Source organism: Haemaphysalis longicornis, unplaced genomic scaffold (assembly GCF_048455015.1).
Source record: "Haemaphysalis longicornis isolate Haplotype H1 unplaced genomic scaffold, Haemaphysalis longicornis Haplotype H1 scaffold_1, whole genome shotgun sequence".
Lineage (NCBI taxonomy): Eukaryota > Metazoa > Arthropoda > Arachnida > Ixodida > Ixodidae > Haemaphysalis > Haemaphysalis longicornis.
In genome coordinates, this window is record NW_027526203.1 from 299,713,749 (window position 1) to 299,729,954 (window position 16,206).

Consider the following 16,206-nt stretch of genomic DNA (forward strand, 5'->3'; position numbering starts at 1 on the left):
GGGGCGGGCAGTCGCGACCAAAGCACCTTCAGGAGAACGCTTCGTGAGCGGGCCGTGATGGGAAAGACTCAGCAACCTCCACCAAGTCACAATGTTTTAAGTTTTTAATATTCACACATCTCCGAAAAAAAATATCGCTATCAGAGTGCACCGCGGGGATATTTAGAAACCCTTTAGAGCATTTTTAATTTATTTTTTACCCATTCTGGCTGGCACTGTGGAAACGAAACAAAATCGCAATGTTTAAGCATCACGTAACAATTCTAGCCCTTGTGCCTAAGTATGTGGCTATGCTAGGCCAAGTTCTTCCGGGGACGTCAACAGAGGTTAGCCTGCGATGGCAGGCTGCGTGACGTCACGCCGTTTCTAAATTTTTCACCCCGGGGTAACGCGTTCGCACTATTGCCAGAAAGAGCCTGCACTTTCGGAAGTGACCGGAAAGCAGGCTGAAAGCATTTTGGCTGGCCTAACGCCTACGTCGTAAGTGGACTGATTCAGTCAAAAGTAAATGAAAAGGAGGCGCGGCAACAACACAATAGCGTTGCCCTCGAGCTCTCGTTATTATCGCGTACGTGTATGTGGTGTACCGGCTTGTATTTCCCCGTTCGAGCGCAATGGCTGACGCGAGCGCCAAAAGCGGTCTTAATCTGTAGATAGCCGAGCCATATAACGCGGACCGACAAAGGCCCAGAAAGCACAAGTTGGCGAGTCCGGGCAATTGTAAGCAACGAACACCGCCAGAGAACGGTCGGCTTACGTCTGTCCCAAAAGTAGAGGCACACGCCGTCGTTCACCAAGTGAGTACTGAATTCGCTATGCAGAACTTGGGGCCGCTGTTTCGCCCCAACCCCGTAACCTTCCTGCGCGATGTAATTTGAGGCTGCGGGTTGGCATTAAAATAACAGTGAAGGCCCGTTACAACGAAATCGCTGTATTCGAAGCGCGTCATGGTCTTTCTGCCATGCAGAGAGTGCAACGATCCCCCTTTTAACGAATTATCGCTTATAACTAAACCAGTTTCCGGTCCCGATGACTTCATTATAACGAGGGATTACTGTATGTGTGTTGGCAGCCAGAAGAGAGAGGCAGTTCGCAAAGATTGAAGGATTTACCCCTGCCGAAATTCTAGATAAAAGTACGGCTGCTCCACATCTGAAAAAAAAAAAGGTAAATTAAAGGAGAAAAGCGGATAGATTGAGAAGAACGTTGGTGGGGGAAAAAGATAAGTCCTATGCAGTCATGAATCCTGAACAAATGCGAGAAATAGCTCAGCTGTGTGTAATTTACTTACGAGATTAACGCGTAACACGATTTTAAAAGAGCTTGGGGTTGGCTGCATCGCGACTTACCTCCTCTCGCGGGTTTCGGCCCATTGTTTACTCATGTTGCTGAAGTCTTCTTTCATAACTTCCTGCCATAATTTGTGCATTCTTCGTAAAATTTTATTGCTGACTTGTGTAAGAGTACAACTACCTGCTTTTACCAATTTTCTTTTGTCTACCGTAAGGAACATCTTCGAACTGTTACTTCTTTTTTTTTTTCAGTCCACGATAATTCAGTAACATATGGAAACGGTTGGCGGAAAAAAAAAAATCATTGTTGAAACTTGGCGACCAATTTTATGACCGAATGTGATACATTTTTGCCTTCATCTAGACGCTACCGGTGCGCACGTAGGAGCAGGTGCTGCTGAATGAGACAGACATCTGTAGATCACTGATATTTTTTTAAAACTTTCGGCTGACTGTACCAAACAATGGCACAGGAATTATCGTTTTTTTTGCGGCACTGCTACCACATGATGTAGCGATGCTGGATGGAACCGAATAAGATAAATATGGGGATAGGGGAAAGTCCCTGTCTCAATTTAACTCTTTGAAACAGCACGTGAGCCAAAGTACTTCGCCTCCGAAAAAGAAAAAAAATGAAGCTAATACAGTGGTTAACACAAGGAAAAAGGGGTCCGAGGGCTGTTAAACAACCTTTTTAGGCTGACTGTCCGCATGTTCCGCACAGAATGCAGACAGCCTGGTGCTGTTTTCCTGCGTAGAAACCTCTCGGTAGACAACACCATCTCCAGTCGTTCGACGCACCGGTTAGCTCCCTTCCGAATGTTTCGGCTTCATGAATTAATCCAGGAAATCTGCGTCTGCCGTTCTAATCAACCTGTGGAATTAATGTGGTACTTTGCCTCACAGATTCAGTTTTAGGGGGGAAGCGGGAGGGGAAACATCTTTGCAAATTGCTTGCTGAGCCTAAAATAGCAATTTTTTTCTATAAAACGTGGTCAGAAAAACTTTTGTTGTGTGTTCATCAGTAAGAATACTTCATTAAGATTCCAGCTGAGCACTTAAAAGACGTACGGTACTCCGCTAATTTAGCTTCTTGGCTCGTCTATGCAGCGCCATTGGGGTAATGCTAAGCATCAGCGTGTGCTAAGTGAACATTCGCTACGCTTTCCACTGGTTTTTTATGCCCTTGCCCTCCAGCCCTCTCCGTTTTTTTATGCATCTTGACCATTCTAGACAAAGGACCATACGGCTATAGCTAGGGCAGTACTCATGCACACCGAATCTTCGAGAACACCGGATTGTCGGGTTGTTATGTCGCGTTTTCTCTCACTTATTTTAAACTCTTCTCGCCTTGAAGAAAAAAACCGGGCCATCTCCACTAACGTGAAACCTGGGGATGGGCGAAGCATGCAGTTTATAAATGTATTCTTGGCGCCTTGGCTTTTGTGCCCAGGGAGATGAAACCGTTTGGGGGTAGAGGTACATAGATTTGCTGTAAAAGTCTCGTGTCCTTGAAGCACGAAGCGTTCTAGGCGAGGCGTTGGAAAACGGGTGTCCGGATGTGTACGCGTTACGTTCGATGTGTCTTTTAGTACGCGTTACGTCCTAGCGCGAGGCGTTGGAAAACGAGTGTCCAGGGGTTTTAGTACCGTGACTACATGAAACGACGTCGATGACAGGAGGCGCCGACAGCCCAAGCCCCTAAGGAGCTTTGCCCCTTAAGAAATTGGCGCAGCTTGCACATTTCTATCAGCCTTTTTTTCGTTGCAGGTGTGGCGCACTTCCTGCCAACACAACCTTTTTTTCCTTTCCAAATGGCTGTCCCCGCCGCTGCTAACCCCGTACCCCTCGGGCCCTTTGGGGTGGCCCAGTAGTTTGGTTGCTGGTTTCATGGTTTAAACTTACCTAACCACATTTTTTAAATGCAGAGCATTTCATTAACTCACGATGTCACCCGCGTTGACGTCCGTAGTCCGCAACGCACCCCTCCCTACTATATAAAAAAGAAAATACTATCCGGCGCCCGGTTTCGATCCCTCGACCCTGCGGGCGGAACGCAATGTGCATTGTGCTCTACCCACTGCGCCACAAAGCCGACACAGAATGGGATCGCTACGAACGCGCCTTATATCGTTGACTCATTCAAATTGCTGCTGACGAGCGCTCTCTCGTCAGCAGTTGCCACAAGTGCAACAACATTAACGTAACGCAAACTACTTAACGTCGTGCGCCCCCGGAAATGCTCTGAATTTGATCGTGCCCCTCGCGAGGGGGATGTTTTGTTGTTGTTGTTGTTGAACAATGTCCGAAAGTATGAAGCATGCATTTGGTTCTTCGGATATGTTTTAATTATATAAACGCCTCGTTCAGAGTACTTCTAACTTTTGGATGGGCGGCTGAAGCGAGGGACGTACGCACAGGCAGACAGTCCAAAATTTTCGCGTAGTGCTGACAATGCTTTTCGTGAGGCTTCGGGGTTTTTTGGTGCGACCACCGTGGAACCACGGCGGTGAACAAGATATCCACACAATAGTTACGATGATCCAGCAACAAATGGTTTTTACTTCCCTTGGCGCTTCAAAACCAGACAGACCCTTCGCTGAAATTTGAAACTAATTTCGTGATACACCTTAATTTAAGCGGCGTCAGGTGAACATTGTCACATTTTGCCCTGTGTCCATTTTGCCTCACTTTACACTAGGTATCAACACACGCACAGGTACACGTATACGTCACAAAATCATTCCACTAAAGCGCGGGGCTTTGAACAAGGTTACGGGTTCGATTCCAGAACATGGAGGCTCCCCCTGTGACGGAAGCGATCGTCATACAAAGGCTTACTAGTGAACGTGATCTCGGAGAAAATGTCAAAAACCGCGAGCGGTTTACTTCTAGTGTCCGTGTTTTTCTTGCGCCTTAAAACCCTGTGCTCATGTCGAACCAACTGGCCCACTTTAAGCTATTGCTAGTTACATTATTACTTAGCACCACACAAGCCTAGCAGCTCCAATCGAGCTTAATCACGCTGAGCCCGAAATTAATTCACGTCGATGTCTTTGTGTCACCATAATACTCGAGGGGGCGCTCCCTACGCACTTGCAGCCATGTCTGCACTTCGCAGGTCTGAATAAAGTCGCACAACTGGGAGCAGGCTTGTGGTGACCAATGAATCACCATCCTTAGTATCAGGGGCGGTATTGAGGTAAACTTAGGTGTGGTGAGAAGGCCGGGAGAAGCTAGCTCTAGAGTGTTGCGTGCAGAGGAAATTTCATGTAGTATTAATACACCCACGCACATACATACATACATACATACATACATACATACATACATACATACATACATACATACATACATACATACATACATACATACATACATACATACATACATACATACATACATACATACATACATACATACATACATACATACATACATACATACATACATACATACATACATGTAGCGAATCAGAATAGGAAATGAGGGGCTCGTTGAAAATAACACAGAAATAAGGGTTGGCAGTCGAGAAAACCTCGGAAAGCAAAGGGGAGGATGTGGTAGATCATTGAAACAGATTGAGAATTTGGAAAGAAAGAAAGAAAGTGACGAAAAAAGGTGGGTTCGGATCCCACCTGGCGGGCATTTTTTCTTCACTTTCTTTCTTTCTTTCCAAATTCTCAATCTGTTTCAATGATCTACCACATCCTCCCCTTTGCTTTCCGAGGTTTTCTCGACTGCCAACCCTTATTTCTGTGTTATTTTCAACGAGCCCCTCATTTCCTATTCTGATTCGCTACATGCATAGCGAGGGCCTCTGTTCTGGCAGTCTTGTTGCCAAAGGGAGCTTAAGAGGGTTCAAAGCTGGTCGACCACTCTGGACATGTCGTAGACACTCGAGTCACGACCCGGGGGTTAAAAAGAAGGTCCCCTTCACCCCGATTAGTCCGAATGGCGCTGGCTACCACCCCCAAGCACAGGAAACAAACATACCTAACATAAATACCCCAGAAAGTGAATGGGAAAATCGCCCCGCCGGTAGCGTAGTGGTTATCGCACCAGACCGGTATTCTGGAGGTCGTGGGTTCGGATCCCACCTGGCGGGCATTTTTTCTTCACTTTCTTTCTTTCTTTCCAAATTCTCAATCTGTTTCAATGATCTACCACATCCTCCCCTTTGCTTTCCGAGGTTTTCTCGACTGCCAACCCTTATTTCTACATACATACATACATACATACATACATACATACATACATACATACATACATACATACATACATACATACATACATACATACATACATACTCGCATACATACATACACACATACATACATGCATACATACATACATTTATTTCTGATAACTTACAAACTCAATGAGAGCATTGAGTAAGGGGGGTACAAACTTCAAAGAGCAATAGGGCGGTCATCAACAACAAGGAATACACAGAAAGTAACACAATATCGCGACAAAACATGAGTAGTAACTACACTCAAATAAATGTAATAACGCGAAGGTTTGCCGATATGCAAAAAGCTTGGAAAACAAGAAATTCAGGGTACATGAAAGAAACACAGTAAAAACATTCGGAAGGCCAAGGTATAGAATTCAAGTGATCAGCAACGGCAGTGCGACTGAGCGACAAAAACTGGGAGAACAATAACATACATCAGAGGTAAAGCATAGTAAAAAAAATCGGAAGGCCCAGGTGTACAACATACACAGCATTGTCCAAAAACATACATACATACATACATACATGCATACATACGCACGTGTCTGTGTGGTCTAGGAACAAAGGAAAATCGCAAAGAGCGCATAAAAATAGGATGAGTTAAATCTCTTACAACCGTGAAATAACAATGACGTTTACACTTACGTAGCGGTCAGTGAACGGGCCTTCATCAGAGTAACATACAATACTGACGGTACATTGCTTGATCCGAAGTGGCCTCCGTCGGATCAAGCAGTGTTCCGTCAGTATTGCGTGTTACTCTGATAAAGGCCCGTTTAATGGTCGCTATGTAAGTGAACTTCGTTGTTGTTTCACGTGCATCCGACTTTTCACTCCTGTGATATATATTTGATTGATTGATTGTAGGGTTTAACGCGCTGGCGCAACGCAGGCGATGAGGCACGCCGTAGTGGAGGGCTCCGGATTAATTTTGGCCACCTGGGGATCTTAAACGTGCGCTGAAATCTCGAACACACGGGTGTTTTTGCTTTTCGACTCCATCAGAAAAGCGGCCGCCGCGGCGAACCCGCGACCTCGTGCTCAACAGCGCAACGCCTTAGCCACTGAGCCACCGCGGCGGGTCTGTCATATATATGCATGTCTGTAGATGCATATGGAAGAGAAAGGAAAGCCAGCAGTCTAGAGCGACGAGCAAGCAGACGGGAGTAGTTTGATTTTTTTCGTATGAGTTTAACATTTTTTGAAAATGTTGGTGAAGAAATTAGAGAATAAAAAACACGCCCGGAGTGAAGGCCAAACATATTCCGTGGGAAAACGCGCCCGATGCTTTACTAGTTCTGTTAAACCCAAGCTGAAGATACAGCTATGAAAACAAGGGTTTGACGAAAGCCCGACTGGTCAGGATGGATTCCGAACGTTAATAGAGAATAGAAAATGCCGGCCAAAATATTTTACTCAAATGAAATACATTTTAGCTCCCACACGGGAGACTTGTTCATAACGAAATTTCAGTACACGAAGTACATTTAAGTACGGCCGAAAATATGACGTAGGCAGCGCGAGTAAACGAAAAGGGACCCCACCACCTTTTTCAACTTCTTCAAAATCTTACATGCTTGCAGAACGTAGTCAACCAACACATCCAGTAGTTAGATTAGGGGGTCGCAAAGTACGTCAGCCAGAAATTTCTGCTCTGTGCCCATCAGAGAACTTAGAAACTTTTCCAAAAGATGCTTCCCTCTTTCCTTATCTTACGTTCTTATACCGCTCGAATTACGTCATTACATCGCTCTACCGTGTATTTCCCGGCTTTCCTTCATTTGCAGCAATGAACGCATTCGATAGCCACTTTAAGCCGCAAAAGCAAAGCAGAAACGGAAGGCGTATCTGCTGTGACGAGCAGATCACGTATATAGTGCCGCTCCGTGGTGGAGATAACTATAGCTTTCTTTCGCAGTGCTACCAGACGCGAAGGAAAGAGTGAAAACGTTTATCAAGTCTTGCAGAGTCCCTTCAAGGCATGTCGCGAACGCGACATGCCTTCGCGAAGGCATGTGGCGGCGTTACAGCGGTGATGGCGCTGGGGCTGAGTGACAACTAATGAGTGCGAGTGCGGGCCACGCGGCGCCGGTGCGCAAGCAGCCACGAACGCCACGAGCGTGGAATAAAACGGGGCCCCAGTTTCTGGGTGCACGGCATAGCGTTCAGACTTGTCTCGGCTCGTCTCTCTGTCGCGTTCGCGACAGGCATATTGCCCTGCGTTCGGTTCAATATCTGCTGCGTTGTCTGTGTTATCAATGATTCCTTATAAAGGCGTGGCGCCAGACCTTTTTCTCCTCTCCAAGTATGCGTGCCGCACCCTAGTTTATCTCGTGTCCCAAGGTTTGCATGCTCAGCGGGGTGTGTTTGAAGCCACGGGGCGTTTCCTGACGTCGTATCATGATGTTTCATTTGTTTTTCGATGTTGCTGATTTCACCTACGTAGCCGTGCTCCGATTCGCCGCATTGAACAGTGAACACCACTCCAGGGAATTTTTGGTTAAGCAATTAAGGTCGACCAGTTCACCCTTACGCTTGTGGTTAAGCGCGTGTGCTATATCTGGAAACCGTACGTCCGCATCACACGGGATAAGGTATCGTTAATTCCAGGGACGAGCGAAACAGGGGAACTTTCCCACCTCGAAGGGGCCGGAGGAACTACTGGACGAGACAGCTGGCTTTCCACCGATCAAATGAAGGAAGGGGGGTAGCCGCAGGCTCCGAGGTCCTGGCAAATTTTGGAGGAGTAATGGCGCTGTCCCTTTGTTCAGTGCTGATTATTTTAGCCCGTTGCAACGAGGTGGTTGCCACGGGCTTCTTGTGCGACGCAAGATCTACAGTTCTAAGTGAAGTGCAGCCAGTGTGCCTCGCCTTCCTGTAGACGCTGAAAGAGAGCTTCGCCCATTGCACTTCACAAGTATAGCTTGTGGGAATCGTGGAGAACCGCGACCTGCGATCCCGAGCCAGCGCGCGCTTCGGGAGAGACGCTTGTGCGCTGAAACCGGTCCGGCGCTTTGCTGGTTCGTCGGCCTCCCCCGAGAGATGGCACCACCTATGTGTGCGGGGATAGGCGCGCGGGCGCGGGCGGCGCGAACGTGCGCGCAGGGGAGTCGGGAGAGTCTCGTCGGAGACCCGGTTGGGGCGAGATCGGCGGAACGCGGCGGTGATGGATACATGCATCTCAGGTGGGAGCTTTGTTTGTCGCGCGCCGTGAGTGCCTACCTCCCGTTCGCGGTCACGACCCGGACGGCGTGATTCGTGAACGCCGTCGAGCCTTGTGCTCGCATGCTTTGGGATTCCCCAAATAAACGGCTGTGCTTCGGCACTACTGTCTACTGTGTTCTCGTATCGGCGAACCTCGCTGGGCTGCCGTAGCCATGGGAGCCCGCGTGGTTGACACGCCGGGAGCTAGCGTGGTGACCTTACGCCAGGACTGGCTGAGGTCCCCGAGGAACCCCTCGTATATCCCACAAGCTAGAAACGCCAGTTACCCTTTCACTTCCTCTTCGACCATGAATTTTATAGCCGCTTGCGTGCGGTGTAAGTGCGAAGTAATACGGGCCAGTGCACTTCTTTCTATTATGCAAAAATGGTCGCCAACGTAGTGCACGAAGACTTTTGGAAGCGGCGGGAACGTTGCGGGAGCCCGCAGCTCGAGGGATTCAATGGTTAAATTCGCGGCCGTGACTTAAATAGAGACACCTATAGCTGTTCCTTGCCGGTGCTTGAAATATTCCTGCTGGAAACTGAAACACTGGTTTGATACGCATGAATGCAAAAGGTTTTGTCAGGTCGGCTACTTCAATGGCGCACCTCTCGGGTGACGCATCGTCCGCTTCAAGGGCGACCTCGCAAACTGGCACATCCAGATCAATGGGAACACTTGTGAGGAGGAATTTTACATCAAAAAGCATGACGTCACTGTTGCGGGATAGTGACGTCCCCAACCTCCTCAACAATATTTTGAGCATGCGCACATGAGTGCGTGTTTTTCCAGCCAGATGGCACAGAATTCGATGCAAGAAACCAGAAAGTCTGTGATGGGGCGAGCGGATATAGTCTACTATTTGGCGCAGGGGCAGATTGCGCTTTTGAATTTTAGGGATGCGGTGCACTGTAAGGGGATCACCATAGCGACAAGGAAGCGAGTAGTAGATAGCCACTTGCGTCGCTAAAGAATGAATAGGAATACATCGGCCGGCAGATTCTTAGACTCATTATCAAGTACCATTTGAAATTCCTTTGAATGTGCCATTGACCCTGCCATTGAGTCCGCCAGTGACTGCTCATGTTTTATCTCTTTTGTGTACGTTTTAACGAGAGGTCCCCCCACAGTGATAAACTATGGGACCTCTTTCTGTATTCCTTACCAATTTATGTACTGTATTATTTTCAAACATCCTAATAAACTTCAACTTCAAGTGTTCGTCTGGATATACACCTATATATATATATATATATAAGTCCGTGTGTATGCGTGCGCGCGTGAGTGCGGCCGCACGTGCATAGATATAGATTGTGGCTTGTGTTCACGTCGAGTGTCTTTTTCCATTCATGAGGAAGAATATTAGCCTTGCAAGTTTCTAGCGCACAATTGCTGTAGCATAGGGTCGCATTTCATGGATCTTTTTTTTGTTTTTCAAGTCGTATGCAAGTAGTCGGTGACAGAAGCCACAATTCACTCTTAAACAAATTAGCACCAAAGAAACGTTCTGGTACGGTTCTTGTGTGTGTGTGTGTGCGTGTGCGTGTGCGTGTGCGTGTGCGTGTGCGTGTGTGTGTGTGTGTGTGTGTGTGTGTGTGTGTGTGTGTGTGTGTGTGTGTGTGTGTGTGTGTGTGTGTGTGTGTTTTGACGATTGTATGTGTTGACGATTCTTTTATCCTTTCTTCATCGCAGAAATGAACACCGGAAACCAGACATTTCAGCAAACAGTGACTCGAGTTGATGGGGTAAGTCAACGCCACTAAATTTTTGCCTTTTTTGGAAACTTCTTGGATAATAACGTTATTCTATTCAAATTCTGCTTTTATGAATCTGTTTCTTCTTTAAAAGGGGCTAGAACAATACGTAATAAAGGAAAAAAGCCCTTCAGGCTCCCTAAAGATGGTGCAAGTTCGCTTCTGCGCAACACTTCCACTGGACGATACGGAAGAGGTCCTATATTAATGAGAGTTTTGTTGTATTTAGTACAATTAAAATTTTGATGACAGCAGACATGTTCTGTTAGTAGGTATTTTCTCTACCGATTAGGATTCGAAGGCGGCCTTTTTTTTTGCTTGCTCAGCACCACAGATATGAGGCCCAAATTGAAAGTCCGATTACTTTTTGTACTTGGTAAGCTAGTATTCAAGGTCATAATAGTGTGCTTTACTGGTATTTTTCTGGTTTTGCCTGTCAGGCATGTATACGCACAGTTTACCGATGGAGATCTCACAAATTCTTTGGGTAAAGATACTCGTACTGGCTCTTGGAAGGAGTAAAATTTTGGCTGCGAAAACTTCTGGCAAGCATGCGCGCAATTTAAGGGGATGAATGCCACAGCCAAACACGAAGGACAAGAAGGACGCACACAGACATAGTTCTCTTTGGCTGCGCTATTCACCCCCTTAAATATGCTCGACAAACTCGCCCAACATCAAAACTTATTAGGCTGTATGTCACCTTGACAAGACTCTTTCTGCCATCAGGCGCGGGGTGTATTGCTTTAAAGCGGTGACGGCAATGCACTGAAATTCCGGACAGGTTACACTCGCGAGACACGGAAGCCAAGCATGTGAGAACGCCATCACTCAAGAAAGTGGTAGGCGTAAACTGCGTTCGCTAAAGTATAATGAGCTAGATTGTTTTATTTTGCTGTAGCTGCACGGCTCCCTCAACGGTGTGCAGCACATCCAGATTTCCAATGCGGTGGCAGTTGAGAGTCTAAGTATACTTTTGTGGGGGAAGGAGCACCGCACAGTCAAACGACCTTGAACTCGAGGTGCCCTACGGAGACACACCCCAGTGCTCCAGGCAGGCGCAGACCGCAGTTCGTTTGTAGCCTGCGCTGTTTGGTAATCGCGCACCGATGCCTCTGGAGCGGGCTCAAGCGTTAGCAAACTTTTTTGGGGGGGTTAGCGCACCTTACTAAACACGTGTATGAAATAAACATGCAATGGTGGTTCCAACCTAGCGTGAGGGGAACCCGAAAAGAGGCCGAAGAAGTGTTTGACATTTCTTTTTTTCTCTTTGTCGACTGTCACGGCCGGGCATACAGTGGTTTTTACCAGTCCTCTCCTCCCAACCTTTTCATCCATCTATTATCCGCCTCGACATGTGGTATAAATGCTTAGAAGCCAAAACAAGTGCAGCGAACAATGGAGGAGCTTTCCGCTAGTCCAAAGCTTTCCTCTTCTTCCTCGCAAGTTCCAGTTGATTGCCTTCTCTCGCCATCGATGCTTCGCGTGCGGCTCACAGTTGGTGCACGTCTTTGTTTCACTAGGGCGTGGTCACGACAACCAGGACGACGCAGCGCGTCGTCCAGGTCTCTGAGAGCTCTTCGGGCTTCGATACGGGTGGTCACGTGGTGAAGCGAACCGTAGTGACGCGGACCATCAAGCAGAACGCTGACGGCACCGAGGAGGTCATCGAGGACTTGGTGACCGACGACGGCAGCGGCGGGGCGCAGGACAAGCAGCCCAGGAAGGGCCTCTTCTCCTTCCTTGGAGGCAAGAATAAGGACAAGGACAAGACCATCCATGAGCCCACGCGGCCGTCCAAGCCGACCAGCGACAAGGAGTTCCGCCAGGAGAGCCTCAAGTGGCACAACCACTACCGCGCCATCCACGGTGTACCGGCGCTGAAGCACAGCGACGAGGTGAGAGAACCTTCGAAAGCTTCGCGCAGGCGTCTACGAAGCGCCGCATTCATTAAGCGCTCAAGAACTCAATGAATGAAGTAGTATTAGAGTAGACACGCATGTGAGATGAGAACACGGGAGAGAAGGTCATTATGAGGCGGACTTGCCCCTGTACGCCGAGCAGGTGCTGAGCGGAGGTGCTCAAGTGGCCCCGACATATTATATGCAGTTAAACCTGGATATAACGGAGTTGAAAAAATTCCCAATTTTTCATTACATGCAGGTTTTCGTTGCATGCAGGTACCGAGTTAAGGCTCGAGTGAGTGAAGAAGGAACGAAACCAAAATGCTAAAACATCAGTGATGGTAAACTCACCCTTCAAGAATTTATTTCAGAGTGAAAACTCCGTGATTTTCGCCAGCTGCTTTCCCATGAGCTTACTCACTACACGGCACTCCGAAGAAGCAAGGTCACTTACCCCCGTGTTCTCAAACGTAACTTAACATTCCCGTTTGCCTTCTGACACTTTTCGGTGCCTTAGCACGTTCCAAAGTCCGAACTAATGCTGAAAGGGTGCCTATTTGTGAATTTAATGAACATGGTGCTCTTTTCCGTAGTCAACATCGGTGAGAGGGGGTTAGATAGGATACTGTACCGGGTGGCGACGTTCTTCTTTCCCGCCGCCGGCCACGGCGACGAAACGAAACCCCAGGTAGCAGTGGAGACGCGCGATATAGTATAGTGTACTAGAATTAGTACACTATACGCGCGAGTGTACGCCGGCAGGCAGGCCTAGCACCTAACTGACACCGCATACACACGTGGAAACTCACGGTAATTTGCGGTGTGGGCGAAATTAGCTAAATTGGTGCATTTCTCCTGCCGATTTTTCAAAGAAAGTGCAAAAAAAAAAAAAACAATGGCTTATAAGCGCGTCAAATCCGTTACATCAAGGTTAACCGTCGCAACGTCTTCGTTACATGGAGGTCACAAACGCATGGGCTTCAATGGGGCTGGTAATGGGGAATTGAAAAACATCGTTAAATCCAGGTTTAACTGTAGTCGAAAAATAAAAAAAGGAAAAGGCTGGAAATAAATGTAATGGGCAGAGAAATAATTGTGATTATAAAGATAATTTTGAAAAATCAGTAATCAAAATTAAATAGCTATCGCAACATGAATTAACTGTAGAATGGTCACAAAAAGGGAAGTAGCGAAGTAATGCATTTCAAAGAGAGAAAACAAAGTTGACTTTAACAAGCTTGTCAATAGCAACAAAATATAGTCGTCTGAAGACCGTGTATATACTAACCCGGCTGTTGGCGTCGTAGGGCCACAAAAGTAATGTAGGGCTAAAGGCGTTCTAACACAAATTATCCGTGAAAATCTAGTTTACAGCTGCTGAAGATGCCACTAATTGGAACGGTAGAGAGGGAACTACTAGTGAGACAATGTGTTGATGTTTTAATGGAAAGCTGTAGAAGCACGCCTGAAAGCTATTTTTTGTGTGTGTGAATCAAAGCCAAACATTTCAATGCCCGTGATTTCGTGTCACGCGAAGGAGGGTTTTAACGTTCAGCAAATTATAATTCAATGGATGGAAGCGACATGCCTTGCCTACAAGGCATGCCGTATCTGCGGAATGCGATTGAATTTTGACCTACTGGATCTATCAAACGAGCGCCAGAATCTCGCAGACATACGGACGATATTTTTTCGTCTTTCTCGAAGAGATACACCCGCCACCTCCGAGGTATATAGCACGGGGCAGTGCGCCGCATCAGCATAGCCTAGAAGCGACTGTGAAAAGAAACCGTTTTGCTTGAGCTCATTTTACGAAGAGTGTGAACGTACGCGTCCAGAGCTCGATTGCTGCGAAGGAGCCTCGCCTGAAGAAGGGAAGGAAAGGAAGAAATAAAATAAGCCAAATAAAAGAATCTAATCACGAATTGACCTATAATAATAAGAGAATCTAATCACGGCCGGTTAAATTTTCATTCAAAGCGCAACGTGCAGAACTGTCTAAGAAGGATAAAATTATACTTCACATATGTGTCTCCCATGCAAGCCGAGAGCATTGGCAAGCGAGGTGGAATGGGCCGTGTCCGTATTTTCGGACGCTCTGCTGATTGATTTCAGAATCCGTAAATGCGCCGTATAGCCCAAGTGCAGCTTCGGCATGCAAAACCTCAATTTTATTCTTGTTATCTCATGCGTTAACGCAATCCTGAACAATTAAGTGGATGGACATTGTGTTGTAATTTTTTGCGGACAATGTAAATTAAGCATGCTTAAAAGAATATTTATGCTCGATAGTTATTCATTAACAAGCTTATCGATGGCGTCATGCATGCTAACAGCTATTGCCAAATTCAAGATATGGGAAACATATCTGACTGTGCAGAACTGACATTCAACATTCACTAATGTTGACCAACACACAGAGCCGTTCCGCCAAAATACTACATATAGTGTGTTGCATCCCTTCCACTAAACATTTTGGTGATGGCCACAGTAATAATGGTGGCTTTGATGGATTTATTCGAAGTCGTGTTTGCTAGTTTGCCCCCTATTATTTTGGTAAAAGAACGCGCGTTTACAATATTACCGACAAAGAATAGACGAATGTATTGAGATGGGTTGCGGACAACTTTGTTGTAATTGTTTTAGTTGCGGAGAGACAACCGGAGCGTCTATGCTTATGTGCTCTGTCTCTGTCTCTCTCTGTCTGTCTCTCTCTCTCTCTCTCTCTCTCTCTCTCTCTCTCTCTCTATATATATATATATATATATATATATATATATATATATATATATATATATATATATATATATATATATATATATATATATATATATATATATATATATATATATATAATATAGTAAAAAGGGGCGCAATAAAAAACATAACAAGTTTACTTCGAAAACATAACTTTACATCGACGTTTCGGACGGGGACCGTCCTTTATCAAGAGTCTTATCAAGATTATGTTTTTTATTGCGCCCCTTTTTCCTATTTAAACTTCACTAGCCTAACCGTTTATCTTATATATATATATATATATATATATATATATATATATATATATATATATATATATATATATATATATATATCATATTTTTAATTTTCACGGAGGCAAGACATTTGCCGCAAAGCGGGCGATGTGCTACTGTGTCAGGGAACCTTTGCAACGCCGCGTAGTTCTGAAGAAGAGGTATGGCTTTACCTTGGCAGCGTAAGCCAAAAATAGACCCTGGATAAGAGGCCTTGAGCAAACAAATTTGTTTCTGTTTTGTTCTTGTTTTTTTTGTTTTTAGGTCCGTATGACGAACGGGTTGTTTGCAAGCTTTCTTTGTTACGGTTATAATGACTTTCGCCTGTCGTTCGGACCCAAACTTGGCTCATACTTCTATTGTTCTCTTTCGTCGTTGCTTGTGCAGGGGCGTCTTTCTAAGCGCAGTTTTTTTTATGATTTTTTTCCCACATATGACATCTATGTTCCATGCCTCTTTCGCTAAAGTAAAAAATAATTTTGTTCTTGGAATGCCTTCAAGGACACCATTTTTCCCCCTTTAATGAAGCTCATTTTGTGCTAGGTAAATGAACGTTGTGAACTTTCAGTGCAGATATAGGCTTCCCCCTCCGCCATAGACCTATCCGGAACACCATTTCGGCGCTGTTCAGTGTTCATAGGCACCACACAGCCTGACGTGGCATTCTCAAGGGCGCGGATGGAACCTCTCGAAAGCTAATGCTCTAGTTTCAACTCAAGACCACCTAAAGCGGAATACTGCTGTTCAGGTATACAGACCATGGGAGCTTTCCTATG

General features: G+C 46.1%; 1 protein-coding gene across 4 annotated transcripts in view; it reads left to right on the top strand.

Annotated features, from left to right (window-relative positions):
* LOC144149071 (Golgi-associated plant pathogenesis-related protein 1-like) overlaps positions 1-16,206 on the top strand; it is a 102,762-nt gene that overhangs the window by 77,291 nt on the left and 9,265 nt on the right. For 3 of the 4 annotated variants that reach the window (XM_077680616.1, XM_077680613.1, XM_077680627.1), the window contains exons 2-3: positions 10,430-10,482; positions 12,015-12,389. In XM_077680616.1, coding sequence (XP_077536742.1) covers positions 10,430-10,482; positions 12,015-12,389 — 428 coding nt within the window. Of the gene's footprint in view, positions 1-654; positions 798-10,429; positions 10,483-12,014; positions 12,390-16,206 lie in introns of those variants that run through there. The other variant, XM_077680623.1, reaches the window with a different exon arrangement.